At 41.0% G+C, this 25,148-nt stretch overlaps 1 protein-coding gene and 1 long non-coding RNA gene across 8 annotated transcripts in view; one reads left to right on the plus strand and one right to left on the minus strand.

Annotated features, from left to right (window-relative positions):
• Nucleotides 1-25,148, minus strand: part of LOC116665817 — a 417,325-nt gene that overhangs the window by 322,021 nt on the left and 70,156 nt on the right. The window contains exon 4 of one of the 7 annotated variants that reach the window (XM_032486811.1): nt 17,192-17,217. The exons of the other annotated variants lie outside the window; for them this stretch is intronic. Within the exon in view, the coding sequence (XP_032342702.1) occupies nt 17,207-17,217 (11 nt within the window). The 3' untranslated portion in view covers nt 17,192-17,206. Of the gene's footprint in view, nt 1-17,191; nt 17,218-25,148 lie in introns of those variants that run through there. 7 annotated transcript variants of the gene reach the window in all.
• LOC116665822 lies at nt 3,465-6,472 on the plus strand. The gene is made up of 3 exons (XR_004322531.1): nt 3,465-3,549; nt 3,652-3,762; nt 6,231-6,472. It is a non-coding gene; the product is annotated as an uncharacterized LOC116665822 (long non-coding RNA).

Consider the following 25,148-nt stretch of genomic DNA (forward strand, 5'->3'; position numbering starts at 1 on the left):
TAAGATTTTGGTCAAGTAAAGCCATAGTGGGTTTTCCCCCTCAAATAGAGTATCTGTGAGCTGCAGAAGCTAATGAAATTTCTTTTCCAAATATGTCTTTATCTAGAAAACTGAGCCCTTCAGCATTAGGGAGTGATGACCTAGTTTGCAGTACTGTTTAGTTTCAAGGTGCTCAGGCGCTAAAGAGCATGTAATCGCTGACGTGCTTGCTGAAAGTTAGAAACATTACATGTACAAGTAAATCTGGCTTTACAATTTGGTCAAAAGGAATTTCAACCACATTAATACTACTGTTTTTGAAATCTGTTAGCAGTTTCCTATTCCTGTTTATAAAAAGATCAATGTAAACACCCAATTAAGAGATGCTCACTGTGTTTCTGTGGAAGGTTCAACATACAGATGGACTCTACACTTGAAGAAAAACCATTATGTGTAACTGTAATAGAAAACACTGGAAAACTTAAATGCCCAACCAGAGGGATACAGCTTTGGAAAAAGTGATTCATTAATAACATGTATTATCATGCAGTTACTTTAAAATGATCATTTTGAAAACTATGCTTCCAAAGGGAAAAATATATGATCCATTAAAATGAAACAGAACATAAAAGATTTATACCTGCTTAAAAATATATAATCATTGGAACAAGGCTCGAACAGTAATAATGCATATTGTAAAGAATTGTATCATAGGACACATTTTCTATTTTTGACATTTCCTTTGTGTTGTAACATCAATGTGCTAGACATTTTTTAAAAAGAAAGGAAGGAAAAAAGAAACGGTATTCTCTAAAGTCTCTTCAGTAGCCTGTGATTTGGGTCCTTGTAAAAGCATAAAGTAAAGGGTTTCATTATGTTTTGTTTTGCTAACAGACATCTGATGTCCTTCTCCTGGTGTGACTTTCATTACAGCTATTTTCAAAGTGCTTGAATCAGGATGAGTTACTTACCAAGAGGCTTCTTGTTCTTTTAGTCACTAACACAACTTTCATACGGCCTAAAATGCAGAATTCATCACTTTGTTGAGTCCTCTAAGGGATGGGCCACCATGACCTTTAAAATCCCCAAAGAGGAAGACTTGGACTTTAATGATACCACCATTCAAACAAAGGGACCTGGATTTATCATCAGCCCTCCAATTCTATACCTTTCACAGGGCACAGGACCAAAGCGGTTTGATGTGACTTGACCCGGCCTGTTTCGGGGGAGAAACCCTTTCAGACACAAGTCTTGCCCACTGGACTCATTCGTGGAGTTTGGCGGGTGCCAGGACACAAGCTCTGAGGGCAGCGGTGGGTTCTTACTGAATACAGCTTGATGGAAAATATCCCACTGGTCAAATGACATTTTGTGGCAAAAGGAATACCACCAACAGATGTCTATTCTGACCTGTGTTAGACATCCACAACACACTGTGCGAGAAGCAAGCACACATGACGCAGTAAACGCTAGCTCATATTTATACATTCCCCTGGTGACTTCTAAGTGTTTACATTCGCCCCCTCCTCTTCTCCCATGTTCTTTCTGTATGAATGCAGGCGACCACATGCTGGAGAGCGTTGGATCTGTCCTTTTTATTTCTTCATACACCATAAATACCATGTGAATATCATGTGCATAAAATACCAGATTAACTGGGTCCGGAGACTCTTGCTGTGGGCAGGGGGTTGGGGGTGGGTATCACAGTCACCTCTCAGGAGGAAATGGATGCTCTCAACCAAATTCTGGTTCAAAGGCTGAGAGTGACAATGCCATAAATTCAGCAGGAAGGTATGGACAGATTTATCGCTCACAAAATGAAACTCTGTGCGGAGCGCTGCAGGCATGGGTCCTAAGCATGGCTAAGGATGACTTGAAGTAGGAAGAAAGACTGGCTTCGGGTTTTGTGTCAGTTGTGGGGCAGAGCCAGGGCTTGCACTGTGTGACCTTTGTGCTGGTGCCAAAGGAAGGGAGATCCTGGACTTTCTCATCACCCTTCCCAAAGGTGGGGAAGAAATTTCTGAGCAAAGGGGATGAAAAGCTGTGGGCAGTCAAACATCAGAAAGGGAGTCAGACTCCTACTACAGGGGAATAAAGAAGTAGGAATTCAAAGTAAGTATGTATTTTCTTACTGTTCCTGTTAAAAGCTCTTACCACCCTGCTGAAATGTTCCCGTTAAAAGACTCCTGCCCTCTCCAAACTGTAAACTGGAATTTACAATCTAGTGTAGAAAGCAATAAATAAACCAGTCATTATAATTACAGAGCAAGAGTGAACATGCGCACAGCTAACTAGTGGGAGCAGATGAGAGTGGTGTGTGAGTAGGACCAGGAAGGGGAGCCTGGCGCCACGCTGTGGAGGGAGGGGAGGGCAGGAAAGCATCTCTGGCCAAGGCTCTAGGATGGGCAGAGGCCCAGGAGAAAGGGGGCACTAACCACTGAGAAAATTTTCAAGAGCTGGGATGTGGCTACAGTGCAGATAAGTGTTGAGAAATGAATAAGGGCTGGAAGTTTCCATCCAGAGTAGGTCAGGAACAACCTGAGAACAGTATCCTGGAAAGAAAGGTGAGGCATTAAAGGATTTTAAATAAAAAGGCAACCAGATTACATCTGCATTTGAGAAAAATCACCTTGCAGCACCTGAAGGATGGATGAGACGGAGAACAGACTCGAAGCAGAAGACTCGTGAGAAGATGTGACTCTGATGCAAGGATGAGATAAGGAAATGATCTAGAAGAGTCAGCGTGGGGAGGTGAGAGGATGACTCAGGGTTAAAGGCCGGGCCACGGAGGGTGGGGGACGACAGGGAGCCACAGCGCAGAGCCAGTGGAAGTTCTCCCAGCCCCTAGACCTGGAGGGGATGAGAAGGCAGAGAAGCAAGTTTTGAAAAGTTGAGTGGGACCTGTCTATGTGACCTCCAGGCGAGACCCAAAAGCAAGAAAGGTGGTGAGAGTGGAGATGGTGACACCAAACCGTGCTAGAAGACACTAATTGAACCACTGCTCCTCAGGACAGCGACATGCTCAAGAGCCTTTGTACAGACAAAGAAAAAAAAAAGGTTGAGAGCCAAGTATATTCAGTATCTCATTAAAATATTTATTTTAGGAACCACCTTATATACTTGTCTTTCTGCCTCATTTTTTCCCCACACTTTCAGTGATGTCATCCCTGGTAGAATATAGAAAGTCATGTTGGGAAAAGTCAGCAAATAAAAGTTTGGACCATGCACAATTATTAGCTGCTGCTTACTTAAGAAACAGCACAAGCACACAGACATAAGTGCAAACAGTACTAAACGGCAAACAAGGAAACGCAGGTCACCCCCCCAGGCCAGAAACCCAAGCTTCCTCTCTAGACGCAATGACTGTTGCCAGCTTCATGTGCATTTCCCCATAAATCTGAACTGCTCTGCTGTGAACAAAGCAACTGGCCTTACAACTAATCTTTCAAAAGGACTTACCTATCAAGAAGTTTATTTTCCAGTTTCAAGACCCACAGAGCTAGAACTGCTCCATAAGTAAATTAAGCTGCTGACGAATAGATCGAAGTAACCAATGGCTCTGTGACCCAGGTGAGTTAGCTTTTACCAGCTGAGTGATTTATTATCTGTTTTTATCTCCTGCAAAGTTTCAGCTTCTTCGATCAGGCCAGGTGACCTCCTGTCTTCCCCCAGAGCTCTGAAAAATGTCTCACCTTGGAACCAACCAGCAACAGCATGACACAACTGGGGAAATCCAAGACTGCAAGAGGGATGCTTAAGTAGAGTCGGTCTCCTTAATATGAGGTAAGAATCTCTGCCAGGAAAGGACATGCTTTCAGAGGTTTCATTTAGCTTCTTCTATTTCAGAAAAGAGACAAGGAAATAAATCATGATCACAAAATACTTCAATCCTAAAATTTCTTATGAAACTGTTATCCCATGATCCTTTTATATACGTGATGTTGGGATAAAGCAGAAAAATGTTTAAATCTTTTTCTGATTGTAAGACATACTGACATTTATTGCAGAAAATGTGAAAAATTCAGAAAATAGGAAGAATCTTAAAATAATCATTGTGTCACCATCCAAAGATAACCAGTTAATATCTGTCTAGGTAGATTCCACCTACACACACTGCAGTTGTGCTTAAGATCTTTTTGAGTTTTTGCCCCAATATACTAAATTTCCTTCATACTTAGATCAAAAGAGGTAACTCATCAAAATGGGCTCTCTGCGTCTCCGTCCCTGGGCAGGAAGCCAGCTGTTCTGGCAGGTGTGGGGATGAGGGCAAGCTGCGCTGCAGCAGGTGTTCCACACATCCTCCCCTGTGCCGTCATCGCCTCCAGCGGTGCTGTGAGCAACAGAAACCATTCTAAAACCCACTCTGTGGAGGGTAGAGATTAAGCAAGAATGATTTGTACCTGTGGGACATTTTTTTGTTTTTGGCTTCTTTTAAGAGTCTTTTTAAATTGCGGTTGAGAAAGATTTGCTTGGGAGCACCATTGGTTGAGCTTAAGCACTTGGTGAAAGCTAGAAGGGGACTAGGGAAGATGATCTGTACTCATTTGTTTAATGCCAGGCTGGCCTGAGCTTCCCCAGCATCCAGTTTGTGTCTGTTTTTCTCCCCTATGAAAAAAATGCAGAGGGAAAGCACACATAGGCTGATATGGCTGTAAATCTCCCAGCCACAATTTTATATTCTACATATTTATATATTCTATATATCTATATATTTATATTCTGTAACTTAAAGCCACCTTAAAATATAGTTTCTAATGAAACTTGGGTATTTTTCACTGCCATGAAGGATGCCAAACACTGTTTCAATACGCTCTGTTGCAAGTGATTACTCACAGAGCACAATCAATACAGGAAATGCAAGTTACACAGTTAGCCGAGAACACAGCACCAAATGTCCTAATCGTGTTATATCCTTATGTTTAAAGTCAGTAGGTTTAATTGTTTTGCATCAGCAGACACTGCTGCATTGCTAGCTTTTTTTTCAAAGTGACATTGATATTGCTGAACATCAACCAAAAACAAACGTATATGCCAGTAAGAATAGCAAGTATGAAAGGGGAACTCTGCTGAAGGCAGTGTTCACTGTACCAAAACAAGCAACGACAAATTTTCCATCCAAAAATAAACACTGCATAGAGTCTCAAAATGGAAAACATCTTTGGTCATTATATACTCTTATCTATTACACTATTTTAAATATCCTACAATAGATGTCAAGAATGTTGATCTCACCACCACCTTTTTATAACTTAGGCTAATGTTGAGAAATCTTTACTGACAATGAACTTTTCTTTGAATGTAAAATTAATTCATCAGTATGGGTGTGTTTGATTTATTTTGTGGCTTGGCTTAAGTAGAAGGATCCAGTACAGTCATCTTTTGGTTGTGGAGGAAAATTAGAAGCCCAGAGAGTAACACTGGACTGTCCACTCAGTAAATTGAGAAGCCATTTAAGGCCTTTTTAAAGAAAACCAATACAGGAATAACACCTGGACTATTACATCTGCTACCATAACCAGGCACATTGAACAAAGGGCCAGGTCTCCCTGGCCAGACACAATTTTCCAAAAATAAATCCCTTAAGCAACGGGCACTTCGACCTCAGTCCTTCACGTATCTCTTGGCGTCTTGGAGAATGTATACTCTGCGTTCCACCAGAGACCATACTGGCCTACTAAGAAAGATGAACTGAGATCTAAGGGATTCACTTTTTGTCAACTAACTGCATCCAAGACTTGATTCAGATTTGAATATATAATTATCACAATCGCTAAGGTTTTCCAACCTGGCTCCTGCTAACCCACATCTTCCTTAATCCTGTACATCTTCACTTGCTCCTTACTAATTTAAGTACATGTTTAGAAAAAGTACCACAAGGACATTAAAAAAATGGTTAAAAAGGAAATTCAAACAATGGAAAAAAAGTATGTGATACAAAGGAAGTATCACCTGCCGTCCAAGACCCCAGTCCCTCGGGCCCTCTCAATAGCATCCAATTACCACTTGCTTCTCCTTCCAGAAAGTCTTGGATATATATGCACACAGGTGTGTTTATAAATGGGAGCCTACAAACTTTCAGTGATTTTTCTCTGTGCACTATATAGTCCATTTACCGTAAAGGTCCACTTGAAGGATATTAATATATATGTCTCTATTAGCATATTCTCACATGCACCCTGGGGGACTACTGAAGTTTTTCAAGGTCACGTTCACCTAAAAAGCATACAGATGTCACCTGTGTCTTCATCCAGATGTTGAAGAACAGACCAAGGAGAGAGCGAGCCTGCAGCACTCCACTGCCAACTCCCCTACCCCAGCTAGTATTACTTTGTGCTTGAGGGGCTATGAACCCACTTAACAGGATTGTTATCCTGCCACGTTTTTTCGCCCCAGCATCCTGAGAGGTAAGTCAGAAGCACCAGAAAGTCTGAGTATCTGCAGAGCCATTTCCTCAGTTACCTTGAGCTGTAATTTTTATTTATTTCCCCCCTATTCCTTTAGGCTCAAAAGAAAAAAAGACCTTTGTAACCTATGGTTTCTTATATACAAAATGCTATGGACATAAGTCTTTACTTAATGAGAATGCTGGGAATAGTAACAAAACACAGATAGTGATAAAGGCTAAAAACTACAAGGCAGATTATCATGGAACACAGATTCTGATTTCTCTCTGGTGGACTTTCAAACTGCTTAGAGTTCAAAGACACACCATGGCACTGCATACTTGTGTCACAAGAGGCCATTCCTGGGAGTCAGAACAGCAGTGACCCAGTGATCTCTGCAGGGGTTCCAACCACCTGTCCAGCCACACTTCGACTTCTCCTACACATCCAGAGACCTACGTTTCCTGCATGAGAATTCAGTGACACAAAGCATCAGTGACATATTCAATGGCCCCTGGGACTCTTCCCTGCTACATAAACTTCCCAGGGAGTACACACCATACGTTTCCCTTTCTCTAAGCTTTTACTCTTGGCTCCTCCTGCAGGCATGTTTCATTTCCCGTTACTATTTCATCTTGTTGGCATATGTGCCTATGCTTTTCAGTAAGTGAATCACCCAAGAAAAACAACTGCATTAACCAACACCTAACTCACGCTTTATGCTAAATTGTATATAACATGGCCATAGAGTGGTGACAGTATTTAGTCTAGGGACAACTTCACATGACACACCCTTTCTGTTTGATGAAAGGTGTACTCAGACCATTTTGGGGATAAATACAAAACTGAGCTACATATGGTTTCAAAACTGAAAACAGAATGTGCCACAGACATGTATTCAATCATTGGTGAAATGGTAGGATTTTGTTTAAAAAATGCAGAAATAAGAAAAAGAAGTTAGTTGTAATTTAGCTGTGGATATATCTGCAGTTGTAGGTACATTCCCATTTTTGTGAAATGTCCGTATTTCAAGCTTTTGTGAGGATGCCATTTCTGAACACCATACCGCTCCCTGACTTGACATGACACACCCTTCTTCATCCCCACGGCAGAGCGGGTCTTCTACATGCATTTGCTGAGGTGTCACCTGCAGGCACTAAATACTACCACTGCTGTCACACGTGTGCATAAAGCTTATTTGATGCATCTTATTTCAGGTAAGGAAAAATAAACATAACTAAATATTACAGTTTCAGCTGTGATGTGCGGTTATTCTAATAACTAGGGTTATATGACTTATAAAATGGATAGTTAATGTAATCCAGCAGATATTTTGTGTGTGTGTTCCCTTTTGCTAACTAGATAATTAACATTTCTTCCTTTGATCAACTTTTCATACCCTCCAAAAGGTAAGATCTGTACAACTTCAAATATTTGGAAATTGTTTTATAAAATTTCAAGATTTACATCCATTTGTACCTTTATAAACAATGCTGTCACAACCACACTTTCCATTTAGTGTCTTCCATGTCCCACTTAGTCCTTATCACAACCTTCAAGGTCAGTATTACCACACAAGGCATGAAAATGACACCCAGGGAAGCTATGTCTGAGTATTTGTAAGCTCTTTCCACGTGGCAAGGAGTGAAGTCATGGTCATTGGCTTTCACTGTTGTCCCAAGCAGCAGCAGAACTGGGGAGGAATGCTCTATCTTTGGGTCTGTTATCATAGTCTCAGTGAAGGAATATGGTTGGCCAAATGGGGCATGTATTCACTCCGGGACCAAGAGTCATTTTGGCCACATGCATTCAGTATTACTGTTGGCCAGAGTAGGTCATATATTCACCTTGTGGTCAGCGGACAGAAAACCGAGTGGAAGCCACACCAACATTTTACGGAGTGGTGGGTAGGGGTGGAGAAGCTCCCTAGTAAGATGAGTGAGCTTACCATTGGAAGAGTGAGAGTGCTGCACTACACACACACACACACACACACACACACAAACTCCTTTGAGAAGTGCATCTAAGACCCCTGGACTTGAATCTGGTTCTGTGTCTGCTTGACCAATGGAACATGGTAGGAGTGATGCTGTCCAGTTTCCAACCCACAAAAGTAAGATACTGGCATCCATCCTGTCTCTTGGAATGCTCACTCTTGGAAATCAGCCCCAATATTACCGGGAAGTTTGCAGGAAGCTCATGAAGAGAGGAAGCAAAGTCTGAGGCCCTCAACCCTAGATGTGCTCCCAGCTGACAGTCAGGACTACAACACCAGTCGTCATGTAAGCGAGCCATCCTGTAAGTACCCTCTCCAAACCCCAGTCAGGCTGCCCCAGATAATGCTGTGCGGAGCAGAAACAAGCCTTCCCTGCTGAGCCCTGCTGAAAATGCACATGTGTGTGATCCAATTATTTTTGTTCTTTTAAGCCACTATGTACTGGGGGCATGTGTTACGTAAAAATAATTAACCAAAACAACCAGTCACCAAATTTTCACCCTTTCTTTTGCACTGAACACACGAACATGGCTCCGCACCTTCTTCACAGCCCTCTGAGTATCAGCACCGTCCCAAGATTGTTAGCTATGCCATAAATATTCATGAAATAATTGACTTACACATTCAGAAGGAATTATCATTTCTTTGTAATTGGAGAAATGGCACCAAGGATGTCAGTGAATTGCAGAAGGGGGTCTTTAGCTGAGCTGGAAATAAAAGATTTTCATATCCAAGTTGAATGCAGACTCTATTAGGACTCTCAGAACAGTCTCTTTGCATTAGGTAAAACCCAAGCCTTCCTCTTCCCACAGAACAAGATGACAGGTCGTAGCGCATGCTTTCTGAGCTTTAAAAACAAGCATGCTAAAGTATCTGGAAAGATCAGCTATAAACTATTAACAGTACTTAATTTTGGAAGGCAAGCCTTGGGGCTGGAGGAAATGATTTCTATGTTCTGTACCACTTTTGTTTCTTACAGTAAATATACAATAATTTTACACTTTAAATAACATTAAACTAGATCCAGTAGGGAAATTCACTAAAATGTTAACAGAGAGTGTCTTGATTATAGGATTATGAGAGTTTTACATTGACTTTAATACCCAAATCATACATTGACAGTGAAAATGTATTCCCCACAGTTCTCAGAGAATTTGAAATTCTCATTCATGAAGATCCAAATTTTATATAACAGGAATAAAAATCAACATACGTTATCTGTATGTGTCATTCAAAAACTCCCGTAACATATGAAGTTCATATTTACACACGAAGATGAGACTTACACATGTGGTCACCCACTACCACACACAGAAACCGCTACAGGAAGGCGACGCTCTAGGACATGGCACCAGTGAGAAAAACGCAAATCATTCCCTGATTAACCCTTTTTATTCTGGAAGCTTTTGTCTTGTGACAGCAGCTCTTTCAGAAAAGAAGTCTGAAACATGCTTTCTCAGTTTCACTGTCAAGTGGAAAGATGGTAAAGAGCCACTGGTGTCTGCTTCTGAGGCTGACACTTCCTAGGCTTTCATGCTTATGCAAAAGCTAGAAAATCAGTAACTACAGTATCTTAGATTCTCTTCAGTTATACCTGAAAATTTTCTCTGGGCACAAAATTTCAGGATACTCGCAGTCTGCTTCCTGATTTTCTATCAGTAGTCATTTTTGGTCCAAATTACAAGTTATCAAAGACCAAGCATTTTATTCATTCATTTAGGTATTCAACCTACAGCTGAACAGTAGTTAGCAGCTGATAGGCATTCTACTGAAGAAATACGAAGTGAGAAGACATACATAATAAGCAGTTCCTAAAAAAAAAAAAATTGTTCCTGCTCTTAACTAATTGTCCAAAAGGATGCTCTCCTGTCTCCCATGGGCTATGTTAGCTGCCTACCCAGCTATAATTTCGGCTCTCTATATGGCAAGCCCATAGAAACAGAGAGGAGAAAGGTGGTCACCGGGGCTGAGGAGTAGGGGAAATGAAGAGATGTTGGTTAAAGGATACAAACTTTCAGCTGTAAGACAAATTCTGGAGAGTTACAGCATGCTGACTATTGTTAATAATAATGCTTGGTATACTCGAAATCTGCTATGAAAGAAACTTTTAAGTGTTTCACCACACACAATAGTAACTACGTAAAGTAACGGATACATTAATTAGCTTGACTGTGGTGATCGTCTCACAATGTATACATATATCAAATCGCCACAGTGTATACCCTAAGTGTATACAGTTTGTATTTGTCAATCATATCCCAATAAAGTTTCCATGGGCAGTAGGCTTAAGAGACACCTCACAGAAGAAGAGATAACAGATGGCAAAGAAGCATAAGAAAAGATTCTCCATGTCATATGTTATTGGGGAAATGGAAGTCAAAACAATGAAATACCATTACAGAACTACTACAAAGGCCAAAACCAAGAAGATTAACACCACCAAATACTGGTGAGCATGAGGAGCAACAGAAATTCTCACTCACTGCTGGGAGAGTACAAAATGGTACAGCCGCTTTGGAAGACAGTTTGACGTTTTCTTACAAAACTAGACATACTTTTACCATATGACCCAGCATTCACACTCCTTGGTATTTACCCAAAGAAGATGAAAACATTTGTCCACACAAAAATTTGTACATAGATGTTTATGGTAGCTTTATTCAAACCACCGACTTGGAAGGAACAAGATGTCCTCTAATAGGAATGAGTAAATAAGCTTTCGTACGTCCAGACAACAGATTGTCATTCAGTACTAAAAAGAAACGAGCTATCAAGCCATGAAAAGACATGAAGGAAACTTACATGCATATTACTAACTGAAATAAGCCAATCTGTAGAGGCTACATACTGGGTAATTCTAACTATCTGACCTTGTCAGGGACTGGGGGAGGAGGGCTGAGAAGGGGGAGCACAGAGGATCGTCATGGCAGTGAAATATTCTGTACGATACTACAGTGGTGGATACATGTCATTATGCGTTTGTCCAAACCCAGAGAACATACACCACCAAGAGTGAATGAACTCTGAGGTAAATGACGACTTTGGGTGATAATGAGGTATCAATGTAGGTTCACCAATTCTAACAAATGTACCACTCTGGTGAGGGAATGTCCATGCCAGGGGAAGGGTTGGTGGTCGTACACTTGTAGGAACAGGAGTTACATGGGAACTCTCTACTTTCTGCTCAATTTTGGGGTGAACCCCAAAGTGCTCTAAAAAATAAAGCTTATTAACTAAAAAAAAGTAGACAGAAAATGATGTCAATAGTCATCATCTCTGGGCAATGAAAACGTGTTTGGTTTTTTTTTTCACACTTTTCTAGTTTCAAAACTAACCATTACTAGAATGTATTAAATGGGGTAATTTTCTATTCAGAAAAAAAAAGGTGTAGTTACTGATATCCTAAGATTTTACTCCTTAATCTCATTATTGCTACTCTAAATTAATCTTCTGTATACTCATGACGGAACCACTCCAAGAGGACCCAAACCAGGCTCCCCACCAGCACACCCATGCCCGGGCTCAGCCTACACCTGTATCACGTATTGTTCTTCTTTAGTACCGTTTCACCACACTATTATCTTCTCCAAAAGCTCTGGCGTGTCCACTGCCCTCTTCTTAAATCCCTCCCATCCACCTGGGGCTGGCACACCCTCCCTCCCCACAGACACACTTCTCTCTTCATCTTCAAATGCTCCAATCCACAGGAATTGTTTATACTGTCATTTTCTATAAAAAACAAGGTCCAAGGCTTTAGAAAATTGACTGTAAACTTGTGAGTGCCATATTTTGGTTTAATGGTCAATGCATATGTAGTGATATCTCCTCAACAAGATTTTAAACCCTGTCATCTCAGGGACTGTGTGCTACACCTGCTTTCTATTTTCAACTCCACTTTGATGGGTGAAATGACGTGACACATGAACTTGCTTTAAAATACACAGGGGGACAGATTAAAAAAGAGATGAACACAATGTTGATCTCTGCTAAACATGGATGTTGATTACATGGGGATTTTATAAAACACAATTTCCCTAGTTTGTTGTGATTCTAAAATTTTCCACTACACAAAATTCTGGAAAAGGAACTATGAAGAGTTTAAGAATATTAGATGCCACTTCTGAACCTTTAAATTATCAGAAAGGTTTGCATTCAGCATCACTCTGTAAGTCATGTTCTTAAAGTCTTCCAAACTTTACGCAATTAAATACATTCCTTTTGCACATACATGCTTTTATTTTAATATAAACCATTTAGCCTATACAAAAATTCCTATTGACTTTAAGTCATAAAATGTGTTTCTATTTATATAAGTAAATTATGCAAAGATTAAATAATCTAAAATTAATTTGGAAAACAAAGTACCTGGCTGTGACATTGTTTCACTGTCCAAAGAAAATGTGAGCCCCCACTTCCCTTCACTTTGCATCATTTACATATACTCACCCCAATCTGGGTCACACAATGGTAAGATTATTGCAGTTAGCATGATTAATTCACTTATTCGTTAATTTAGCTTGTAAATCATTTTAATTAAACAGAAATGTCAAGGGAGTCAAGCCCTGGCATTTAGAGCTTTAAAAAAAAAATGAAATAAGGTAGAAAGATCATTTTAATCCTGGCAAAAACATGCTAGTTTTGGAAAGCATTCTTTCATATTAAAATCACACATGATTAAAAACCCCTGACCCCTTCCCCCACCAAGCCCTCTTTAGCTGTGATAAACGCAAGCTTATCCAAGTGCCACAGTCTCTATTTAGCAACTAGGAAAATTCACTCACAAAGTCTCAGCAGAGGCCCCCCCCAGGAGAGGTCCCTTCATCCATCAGCCCACAGCAGAAGCAGGAGCACAAGCGAGACCACAGTTATCCCCGGGGAAGGTGCCCACACATGCCCTCAACAGGTGGGACACTTAGCACCCAAAGCGACCCTCACCTCTGCTCCTGCCACGTTCTCAACCAGTCCGTACTGTGGTCTCCAGCCCAGACTTGTGCTCAGGGCTTACCTCCCCAAAGCTCATTTCCTCCCTAATTAAAATGACATAACACCACCACGTACCCAATCAGGTTGTTCTTATTAAGGGAGATAAAGCATGTGGAATGGTCATAGTGGCATTAAAAAAGTCTCAAAACTTGAATATAGTAATAATAGAACTTCAAAAATTAGTTATGAAATTATTTTTTCTCCTGTTTATTTTCATCACTCAAGGTTTTGGGGCTACTTCTAGAAAGATGACATGATCCTGTAGGTGGAATTCTTGCCTCCCATGTCCCTGAACCACTTCCTCTTGTCTGGATTCCCCCATCAACTCGCCCGAATGGGGATCTGGAAAGAGGCAATTCCAGAAGCCAGCTGTGGTGACCAATTTAAGGGAAAAAAAAATAAAGTAACAAATACAGAATTATGTACAAATGTGTGTGCTTATTTGAATGAAAAAAGAAACTACAAAATTTATCTATAAAAATACGAAAAATACCACCATTATCAGAAAATCCAAATTCATGACATTTTTATTAATTAGATACTCAACACACACCCAGAAAATATCTTTCTACATTTTTTATAACCTGCGTAATCTCTGATTGCTTTCTTACACGGCAACAATTTTTGTAATTTCATTTTCTCTAAAAAGAATAGAATGTTAATTTAGTTCTTCCTCTAGCATGGTTGCCTGATTTTTTTTTTTTTAGTTTCGATAGTTGGTGTTCATAAAACATGCAACTTCACATGCAGATGCACCTTCTGTTTGCAGAGAATGCCTTACAAACACAGAAATTCGGATAAATTCTATTTCACACTGCTACCATAAAAAAACGTAGAGCGTATTTATAATTTTATATGCTGCATATATTCCTGTGAAAATGAGCGATTAGAGAAACACGCCTGAGGTTCCGCAGCTGGCTGACTGCTGAGTGGGGATTCCATTCCTGACAGCTGGCATTTGGGACCGCTCACATTTCTACCTCCCTCCCCGCTCCCACCACACTACAGCTTCCAACCTAGAACCCAGGCCTCTGCCACCTCGACCAGCTGTGGAGAGAAGGGAGAGGAAGGGAGGGAGGCAAACTGGCGTGCACTGAGCACATGCTGTGTGTGGCACTTTTCTTATCTCGTTCACTCCTCAAAGGAACTCTGAAATGTCAGTGTCATTTCCCCCACTTTACAATCGAGGAAACTGATTCTGAGAAGTTCAAGGTTACAACACTAAAAGGAGGCAACTGTGTGGCTCCAAAGTTCAAATTCTTTCCACTGTAAAAATCTGATTCCTTAAAAAAAAAAATCCTAAGAGAAAAAGGTAAAGTGTTTGGGGGTAAAAGTGTAAACTTGGACTTCTACCTTACTTCATTTTTTAAAGAAATACTCCTGGTGGTTCCCTGTCCTCTCCTGGGCTGTAAATGGCTCAAGGAAAGTACTTCGCATTTGCTGCACTAAACACATCTCGAAGATGGTTAACCTCATGCAGACCTGCTGCAGGGGCTCTTGGGACCTTGACAAACCCACGCTAGTGAGGAAGGGAAAGAAAGCACTGGAAATACACAGTTGCGTTATTTCAGTATTTACAGAATACATGCATTTTTCCTTCACTCCAGCAACAGTGAGTGCCACACCCAAAACACTTGCAACGCCCTCAAAATCACCTGGCCACTTACTAGCACACGATTCACACATGTCCACAGTACAGGTATCCCCTAGTCTCCGAAAGTTTGTACTTCATTTTTATAAGAGACCTATGTTAGTTCCTGTTCCCATTAATAAAAAGAAATCGGAAGAGGATTTTCAATTTTTAGAAAAAAAGCGAAATGTGAAAATAGCATTCAGCTTTGGTTTTGCAAGTGAGTTGAGCCCTTACAGAAGCAGCCGCAGCCGGAATGGTGCGTGTGGTGCCACCTAGCTGCGTCCGTGGGAACTGCACTCACATCTCAGCATCAAGCCTCCATGGCCTTGAACTGTGTGTGTATCTGTGATATATCTCCATTTATTTTGTGCATCTGTTAACAAGCTTTGTCCTAAGGTAGCTGCTTCTTCGCTTTACACCATTTTGGCTTATAAGAGATCTAGGAACACTCTACTTTTGGATGCAGGGTAAACTACACTAATAAAATCAACTATCTCCCTGGGATTACTTTCTTGTTTTTGTGGAGGATTTTGGGTTTGGGTGCAATTCATTAGAGTAGGGGAAAGGATAGCCTTCTTGTCTTATTTTTTTTTCTACTGTGATCAAGTACATATAACATAAGATGTACCATTTTAATTATTTTGAAGTACACACTTCACAGCACTAAGTACCCTCACATTGCTACACAATCGCCATCAGCATCCATCTGTGGAACTTTTCCGTCTTTGTGAACTGAAACTGTAACCATCAAACAAGAGCTCCTCACCACCCCCCGGCCCCTGGCAGCCACCACGCTACTTTCTGTTTCTCTAAGCTTGACTCCTAGAAGCAGAATCATACATTTGTCCCATTGTGCCTGGCCTAGTTCATGCACTGTAATGTTCTCCAGGTTCACCTATGCTAAGTGTGGGTCAAAACTTCATCTCCTTTCAAGGCTGAATACTATTCCACTACGGAAGCATGTCTTGTTTATCCAGTCATCTGTCAGTAGCCATGTGAGTGGCTTTCACCTTTTGGCTGATGTGAATAATGCTGCTATGAATATGGGTATACAAATACTTGTTCTATAATTTTTAAGGTGAGGAAGTTAGCACTGTAATTACTGTCAGTTTGAAAATCGACACAGGTGACCCAGGGGCTACATCCCAGCAGTCGGGCCTGAGGGAAGAGCAGGGAGGGGCACCTCAGGGATGCTGCCACAGTCACTGCTGGTCAGATGTGGGGCCTCATGTGAGAGACTGGCCAGCATCCCTCAGGGCTACCCCACCCGTCGTCACGGCGTGTCCAGGCTGAGGGAGAAGTGCAGTGTCTCCTACAACATCACATCTCACGTCATGTGCATTCACCCCAGGATCCACATGAGTTACCTTCAAATGCAGGGAGGTCCAGGTTTAGCTTCCTTGGAGTCTTCAATTCACTGATGAAGGGAGGAAGGGAGGAAAGGGTGGGGAGGGAGGGAGGGAGACTCGTTCCATGAGCGTAAGTGGGGAGTCATTCTAGGGCAAGCACATCAACTAAGATATAGATTTGGGAGCTGGCAGGATACTTTAAAAATGGCTAGACCTGCATGTATGAGCGTTCTTTTTAATTAAGTAAGTATACACATTTTTTTCTGTTATTGATAAGTTACTCTAAGGATTTGAGGACAATTAGCTACTAGAACACTAATCAAAATCTACAAATGATATGATAACTATATGCAAATATGTTTATTATTTTTAGAGATAGGCTTTATGCATGAGTGAACTGCTGACTCCACATTTATTTTGTATTTTAAGCTTCATTAATTAATATGCTTATTATTTCTCAGGCTTCTACTTACAAACAGCTTTGTATTACTGATCATCCACTTAGGAAACTGTAAGAAATATTTATGTCTTTTTCATTTTTATTGAACATTCTAAAACTATTTGGCTCTCATCACCATGGGACACTGAACAAAGCATATTTTTTGCATTGCATCCAAATGGGACGCATAAGCCATAAAGATGAGAAAATATTTTCCAATGAAGCTTATCTTACTCTACCTACTTTTTTCCCTTAATAACAGTTTTGCTATTTCAAAGGAAAAATATTTCATTTGTTCATTTGTTCTTTTTCATTTTTTAAATGTTTTTTTCCACATGCCTAGCTAATACTGAGATTGCCATATACTTACAACAAGCATCTCAAATAAAGATCACAGCAGATGTTGGCTTTGCTGATCGCTCTCCAGCATGAGGTCTGCTGAGGTCAGTTATAAACTGCAAGCACAAAAAAGGGAGAGTCCTTTTGCTACAGAATGAAGTCAAAAACTCATATTATAAAAGGGGAGAGAGAGAGGAAATAGAGAAAGGGGGTCTACATTAGACCTGTTCCCATCTTCCTCACCAGAGCTCACTTCTGACTAGTCGGCAATGCGTGGGAGTTTGCTTCTTAATCCCTGAGAAAATAAGTAGGGCTTAACTGAGCAGATTGTCTTCACAGGGTGCTAATTTTGTTGAGCTTCAGGATAATAAATGCAGACTCCCGTGGAGAACCCTCGCTTGCTCCGAGGAGGTAATCAGCAGGGACTGGACAGTGGCAGCACCTGCGTGCTGACGTCCTGACCCGCATTCCTGAAAGCCAGCTTGTCTGCCCTGGTGTCAGGAGACGGAGCCAGCCAGGGCCTGGGCAACTGGAGGTCATACTGACCACCTCATCCACCAGTCCTGTGAGCACCGCCAGGAAGAGAGGTGAAAACAGGCAAGCCACAGACCTTGCAGGGCAAAATCAGGATGTTGCAGCACCTCTTTTTTTCTTCCAGGGTTTCTGAAGAATCGTAGACCGCCATCACAGACACTGCCTTCTGTACAAATCAAACGTCTGTGGCAACCCTGCACTGAGCAGGTCCAGCAGCACCATTTTTCCAACAGCATTTGCTCATCTTCTGTCTTTGTCTCACATCCTGGTAACTCTCCCAATATTTCAAACTTTTGCATTATTATTTTTGTTATTATTATATTTGTTACAGTGACCTGTGATCGGTTATCTTTCACGTTACTATGGAAACTGTTTTGGGAAGCCATGAACTGCGTCCATGGAAGATGCAAACTGAACTGATAAATGCTGTGCATGTTCTGACTGCTCCACAAACTGGACGTTCCCCTGTCCCTCTCCCAAGACAAAACAATGCAAAATTAGGCCAATTAATAACCCAACAATGGCCTCTAAGTGTTCAAATGAAGAATCACACGTCTCTCACTTTCAATCAACAGCTAGAAGTGATTAAGTTTAGCAAGGAAGGCACGTGAATACAGGCCTCTTGTATCAAACAGTTAGCCAAGTTGTGAATACAAAGGAAATATTCTTGAAAAAAATTAAAAGTGCTACTCCAAAGAACACACGAGTGATAAGAAACGGAAACAGCCTTGTTGCTGACATGGAGAAACTTGTAATAGTCCAGACAGACGAAAACAGCCACAACGTTCCCTTAAACCAAAGCCTAACCCACAGCAAGGTCCTAACTCTCTTCAGTTCTATCAAGGTTGAGAGAGGTGAGGAAGCTGCAGAAGAAAAGTCTGAGGCTAGCAGAGGTGGGTTCATGAGGTTCAAGGGAAGAAGCCGTCTCCACAACATAAAAGTGCAGGTGAAGCAGCAAGTGCTGATGGAGAAGCTGCACATTATCCAGAAGATCACGCTAAGACCATTAATGAAGGTGGCTGCACTAAACAACACATTTTCAGTGCAGACTAAACAGCCTTCTATTGGAAAATGATGACACTTAGGACTTCCATAGCTAGAGGAGAGAAGTCAATGCCTGGCTTCGAAGCTTCAAAGGACAGGCTGAATTTCTCGTTAGAGGCTAATGCAGCTGGTGACCTGAAGCTGAAGCCAGGGCTCATTTGCCATTCTGAAAATCCTAGGGCCCTTAGAAATTATGCTAAATCTACACTGCCTGGGCTTTATAAATGGAACAACAAAGCCTGGATGACAGCACATTTGTTTACAACATGGCTTACTGAATATTTTAAGCTCACTGTTGGACCTACTACTCAGAAAAGATTCCTTTCAAAATGTTATTGCTTACTGACAATGCACCTGGACACTCAAGAGCTCTGAGGGAGATGGACAATAAGATTAATGTTGTTCATGCCTGTGAGCACAACATCCACTCCACAGCCCATGGATCGAGGAGTAACTTCAACTCCGAAGTCTTGTTATGTAAGAAATACATTCTGCAAGGCTACAACCACCATAGACAGTGATTCCTCTGATGGATCTGGGCAAAGTAATTGAAAATCTTCTGGAAAGGATCCACCATTCTAGACTCCATTAAGAACATTCAACATTCAACATTCATGGGAAGGGGTCAAAATAGCAACATTAACAGGAGTTTGGAAGAAGTTGATTCCAACCCTCATGGATGACTCTGATGAGTTCAAGATGTCAGTGGAGGAAGTAACTGCTGAAGTGGTAGGAACAGCAAGAGAACCAGAGTTAGAAGCGGAGCCTGAAGATAAGCCTGAATGGCTGTAATCTTATGATAAAAGTTCAATGGATGAGGTGTTGCTTCTTATGGATGAGCAAAGAAAGTGGTTTCTTGAGATGGAATCCACCCCTGGTGAAGATTCTATGAAGACTGTTGAAATGACAACAAAAAATTTAGAAGAGTCCATCAATTCAGCTGATAAAGCAGCAGCAGGGTTTGAGAGGACTGGCTCCAATTCTCAAAGAAGTTCTGCTGTGGGTAAAATGCTATCAAACACGCTGCAGAGAAACCACTCATGAAAGGAAGTCAGTCAATGAGGCAAACTTTCTTATTGTCTTATTTTAGAAATGGTCACAGCCCTACAACCTTTGGCAACCACCACCCAATCATTCAGCAGCCACCAACACTGAAGCAAGACCATCAGCTAAAAAATTACAACTCGCTGAAAGCTCAGATGATGGTTAGCATTTTTTAGCAATTAAGTATTTTAAATTAAATACAGATATTTTTTCAGCCATGATACTATTGTACCCTTAACAGACTGCAGTACAGTGTAAACATAACTTTTAGATGCACCGGGGAACTAAAAAGTTCACGTGATTCACTTTTACCGTGTTGCCTGCTCTGCCGTGGCTGTCTGGAACCAAGCCCACAGTGTCTCCAAGGTCTGCCTGTATAAGGTTACTCTGCATTTCACCATATTTCAATGATTTGAAGACACAGGGTTTCACACAGTGGCTCTGAATCGAGATGTATCTCACGACAGATCACTACTGGACAGACAGCAGCCGTGCCCAGTTATTACCTGAGTATATGTGAAACTTATTTTACCTCTTCTCCTCTCCTTGCAAGAGCAATACATGATTTTAACAATCTATGTTATGTCTAAGTAGAAATGGGATCTTTCAATAAGTATAAGATTTAAAAGAAGGCACTGTGTCACGGTTTAACGGCTAGCATTTTTTCCTTCCTGGAATACCCAATAATGGTGCATCTTTAAAATTTGATGAAATTATAGTGTGTAACAGTAAAGTTTTATTTTCTCATTCTTAGATTTCAAAAAGTATAGAAATCCTAATCTCTTCTTCCCAAACCCAGAAGATCCTTTTGTACATTTCCAGGATGGATACATTCCTGTAACAGACACCTTGGAAACAACTTGACAGGTGATCTCCCCTTGCTTAGCAATAATAATACAGATAGTTAAATGCAATAAAGATAAAGAAGTAATAAAGAAGCCAAAGAATGTGATCTTAGAGATAGTTTCTTCCTGAACGCAAGTTTTCATCAGGACTAATCCCCTGAAACCATGGCTGAAGGACTCAGCGTGAGCCTCTGAGACAGCACCTGGGACCCTGACCAGCCCACTGGCTAAGTGAGCACAGCTGCTGCCTTCTAAAGCCTTCAGAAACCATCATCATTCTTTAGCTCCTTGAGTTCCACAAAAATCTCATTATCTCTGGCTGAAATAAAAGGAATATTAATGAAAAAGGAAATCATTTCTTCCTGAGTCACTCTTCAAATAAACTGTACTTTACTTGTCTCCAAATGACCCGACTCTCTCACTCCTTGCTACTCGGAGTGTGACCGCAGAGGGGACTCTGCCTTTCACCAGGACCTGCACGTGGCGTCGCCAGGTTGGACATGCACAGCTCTCCCTCTCATCTGTGTGAGGACTGAAGAAGCAAGTCATGTGTTTTCCTGACAGAAATCACTGCACGTATTTATCCTGGGACTGGCACTGCGCAGTCTCTTTCCTAGGGAACCAAGTTTATTTTTGATGAGACTCTTTCTGACAGAGCCACTGAGGTCTGTCAGCAGCTCTACACTGATTCTGAAAGTCCCCCTCCTTTGAGAAGGAGGAGAACCTGCTGAGAACCCCAACCTCAAAAAGTACATCCAGGCGAGAAAAGGACAGTTGTGGTTTCAGAGACGGGTGAAATGCTTTCGTTCCCTTTTAAATTACAAACTCAACCAGCTTATCTCTGTGTTCTACGGATGATTACATTTCTTGATCTGGAAGAAGAATGTGTCAAGTTGCAGCCTAATGGAAAGACATCACAGATTGGATAAATTCTATTGATCTCCACGTTTTCTTCAATGCATCTCATGCCACTGTGAACATCTTCAGTGAAATTTTTCATTTTAGTTATTCTATTTTCCAACTCCAGAATTTCCATTTGGTTCTTTTTTTTAAAAACAATTTTAATAATTTCTCTTTTTATTTAGGTCAATTATTAGATAAGTCAGCATCTCATACTTTACTTTAATTATTAAAACATGCTTTCCATTAGTTCTTTGAATTAATCCATAATAGCTACTTTCAAGTCTCTGTCTTCTAAATCCAATATCTGGGGTCCCTCAGAGACAGTTTCTATTGACTATTTTTTTCCCTGCACATAGTTTAGCATGTTCCTATTTATCCGCATGTCTCATAAATGTTGTGCGAAGGCATCATGTTCAGCCAGGGACATGTGAAATACTAGGGAGCTGTCTGGTGTCTCCTAAGCAAACACAGCCTGAGGCTCGTGCACAACTGTTAAAGACTTCCGGGGCTATGTGGGGGCTCACTGTCATCCACCACAGCCCTTCCATTCCCAGAGTTCCCTGTTAAATTTCTGGACAGTCTGCCTCTCCACTGCTTTCTCCACCCAGGATTACAACATTAAACTAGCTGTTCTATTGATCTTTCTTGTTCATTTGCTACTGTTTCCAACAATTCCCAGGAACATTCATTTTTTTTTATGTCACACTCCGATTTAAGTCCATCCTCTCCTGACAGCAAAGCTTCTGGATTTTCCATGTTACCCTGCCCTGGTAGAATTACTATGCCAATGGAGAGAGTTGGGGGGGGGTGGGCTGGGATGAGAGCATCCCCAGGCTAAAAGGCCGCAACCTTCCATTGTTCTTATCAAAGGCTCAACTATTTATGGTTAATAAATGCTTGTCAAATTGTTACATGCCTCTGATGAACTTCCAGACTCCTAAAATGCTTATTTTGGAAGATTCTGTCCACTTCTATTATCAATTTCTAGAGGTAAGAATGGTCAAGCTCTTTACTATGCTGTTCTTCAGTCTGACCTTCTCTGTTCATTAATCTTCACACTTTTTTCTTCTGTTTTTGGGGGCTGGATAATTTCTATTGATTTATCTTAAAGTTCAATTATTATTTCTTCTAACATCTAAAATATGCTAGTGATCCCATCGAGTAAATTTTTAATTTCAGTACTATCATTTTCAAGTCTAGAAATAGCATTTAGTTCTTTTCTACAATTTCAGTTTTTCTACTGAGATTCCTCACTTGGTGCACCATTGACATTTTATTTTCCTGTAATTCTTTGACTACAATTTCCTTAAATGGCTCCACATATTTATAAACACTGATTTGAAGACTTTGATTGCAAAATCCCAATATCCACTTCCTCCAAAGTCAGTCATCGTTGCTTGTTCCCCCAGAAATGACTCATACGTTTATTTCTTTGCATGTTTTATATTTTCTGGTTGAAAACTCACTATTTCAGATAATATGCTGTAGAAACTGTGGATTCCTTTTGAGATAATATACTGTAAGAGCTGTGGATTTATTATTATTATTATTATTATTATTATTATTATTATTATTATTATAGTTGCCTGACTTACACTGCAAAAAATCTCTTCCAAGTAGTGTGCTCTTTTGATTCTTATTTTTATTTTTTATCTTGTTTTTTGGGGGGTTGCTCCTGTCTTTGTATGGTTTAGTGGTCAGCTAACGATACGGGCAAGATTTGTGTTCAAGTACCTCAAGCTACTAATACTTTCACCCTCCACCAACTGATTTGTGTCTGTGCTGGGGAAAGCATTCAAAGTCACAGCTAGCCCTCCAACGTGCCTTGGTGTTCTATGCTCACTGGACTCTCTCAGGGCTCTCCTGCGTTTGTAGCTTTTGAGACACCAATGGTGTGGAGAGACTCACCTCGGCCATTTTACGGCTCTCTCATTTCCAGGGTCTCCTTTTGAGAGCACACACTTTATAAACAAATGCTACTCTATTGAGGCATTCTGCTTTTTAAATCCATAAATATGGATAATAACACTTGAAGCTGGTGGCTCTGGAATCCACCACAGACTTGTGGAGGATCTGTGTTTCGGCTGCAGAGCTGTACTAAAACGGAATTGTTAGTGTGTCTTGGGAAGGTCTTCTGTTTCAGGATAACCATTGTAAGAACAAGTGAAGCACTTCTCAACTCTATCCCGAATTCTTGATGAACTAAGTCGGTAATGGTGCTGTGCAGCAGTAACTAGAGTTTTCAGGACACCTCCTTCTCTATCTTTACGCCTGAATGACGAAAGCATGCTGGAAGAGGCAGGCAGACAGAAGCACAAAAGCAGTGCTTAGGAAATTAAATTACAGGGAATCTCTATGTAAGTGAGGGTGCAATCTTTACGTAAAGGTGAGCCAAGAACTATTTTTATTCTGAAAATATGGCATACACATATTGCTTCACATTTTAAGTAATGGGTTTCATGTAGGAGCTAAAATTCTAAGCATCCAGATTTCAAAAACATAACTTTCCAGTTATATGCAAGTAAAGGAAACATATCTTCACTAAAAATTTAAATCTCCTCAAGATACTGAGAAAAATAAGTAATCTTTTTTTCCCCACAAAGCTTGGAGATACTTTGATAAGTTATTTTTCTCTAGCCCACAGTGTGCCGTAACAGCGGGGTGTGTGCACTCATTAATTTAAAAAGGGGATACTGAAAGCCCTCTGAGACACAAGAATGCCTGCAGCTAAGGTTCTCTGCTTAAGACTCACATGCTCCAGTTATTATCTGATTAAGAAAACAAAAAACAATCTTCTTCAACTGCCCACAGAACATCACCGCTGTCCAGACAGGCCCATCTTTCCTTCAAAGCAGTCATCAGTGCTCTCAGCTGTGGACTGACCAGAGGAAAAGATTATTCCCTCCTCAGGGCTGCTTTACCTGGATGCACGGAAGACCCGCCCAGCAGAGCCAGCTCCACTGCCTGCCACAGCTCATTACGCACTCTCTCTGAGAGCAGCCACCTACAGGACGGAATGGAAGGAAGAGGACAAACCCCAGAGAGAAATATTACATGTCTTTTCACTCCCCTGCACTCCCTTCCCTCACTAGGTTTTTAACTCAGAAAACGAAACAAAAACTAATGAATAACAAATCTTTTTGCCACATTTCTACTGTCTCACTGGTTTCTCCAGTTTGGATGCAAACGCAAGGTCACACTTTCCTTGGCTCGGGGCCTTCCAAAACAGCACTTTGAATTTAGTTTTCATTTTATTTATCTGCTCAAACCCCTGATTAGGAGAGGACAATAAAAGGTCATGTTCCTTCCAATAATCACTACCCGACATCCCACTAGTCTCCCAGGCCAGTCACCTCAACTCCTGAGTGGACAAAGATGTTTTTTCCTGCACTGAGAGCTACGTTCCCAGTAACCTTCTAATTGAAAACTGCAGGGAGGCACTAGGACGATGCTCTCTGACATGTCTGGGCCATCTCCACTGAGTTTTTATCAATCTCAACAAAAAGTAGAAGTTCTCACTCGGAGGTGGGTTTAACTAACCCTCATTTTAAAAATAGAAGGGAAAAAGCCCAGAGCCAAGAAAATCTGCTGAAAATCATAAATCAGCTCGGTCAATTTCTGGTTTGAAGTCTAAATTTCCCTTTAAACTCAGAGAAAGCTAAGGATGGCTCTCTTCT

This window comes from Camelus ferus, chromosome 9 (genome assembly GCF_009834535.1).
Source record: "Camelus ferus isolate YT-003-E chromosome 9, BCGSAC_Cfer_1.0, whole genome shotgun sequence".
NCBI classification, from domain to species: Eukaryota; Metazoa; Chordata; class Mammalia; order Artiodactyla; family Camelidae; genus Camelus; species Camelus ferus.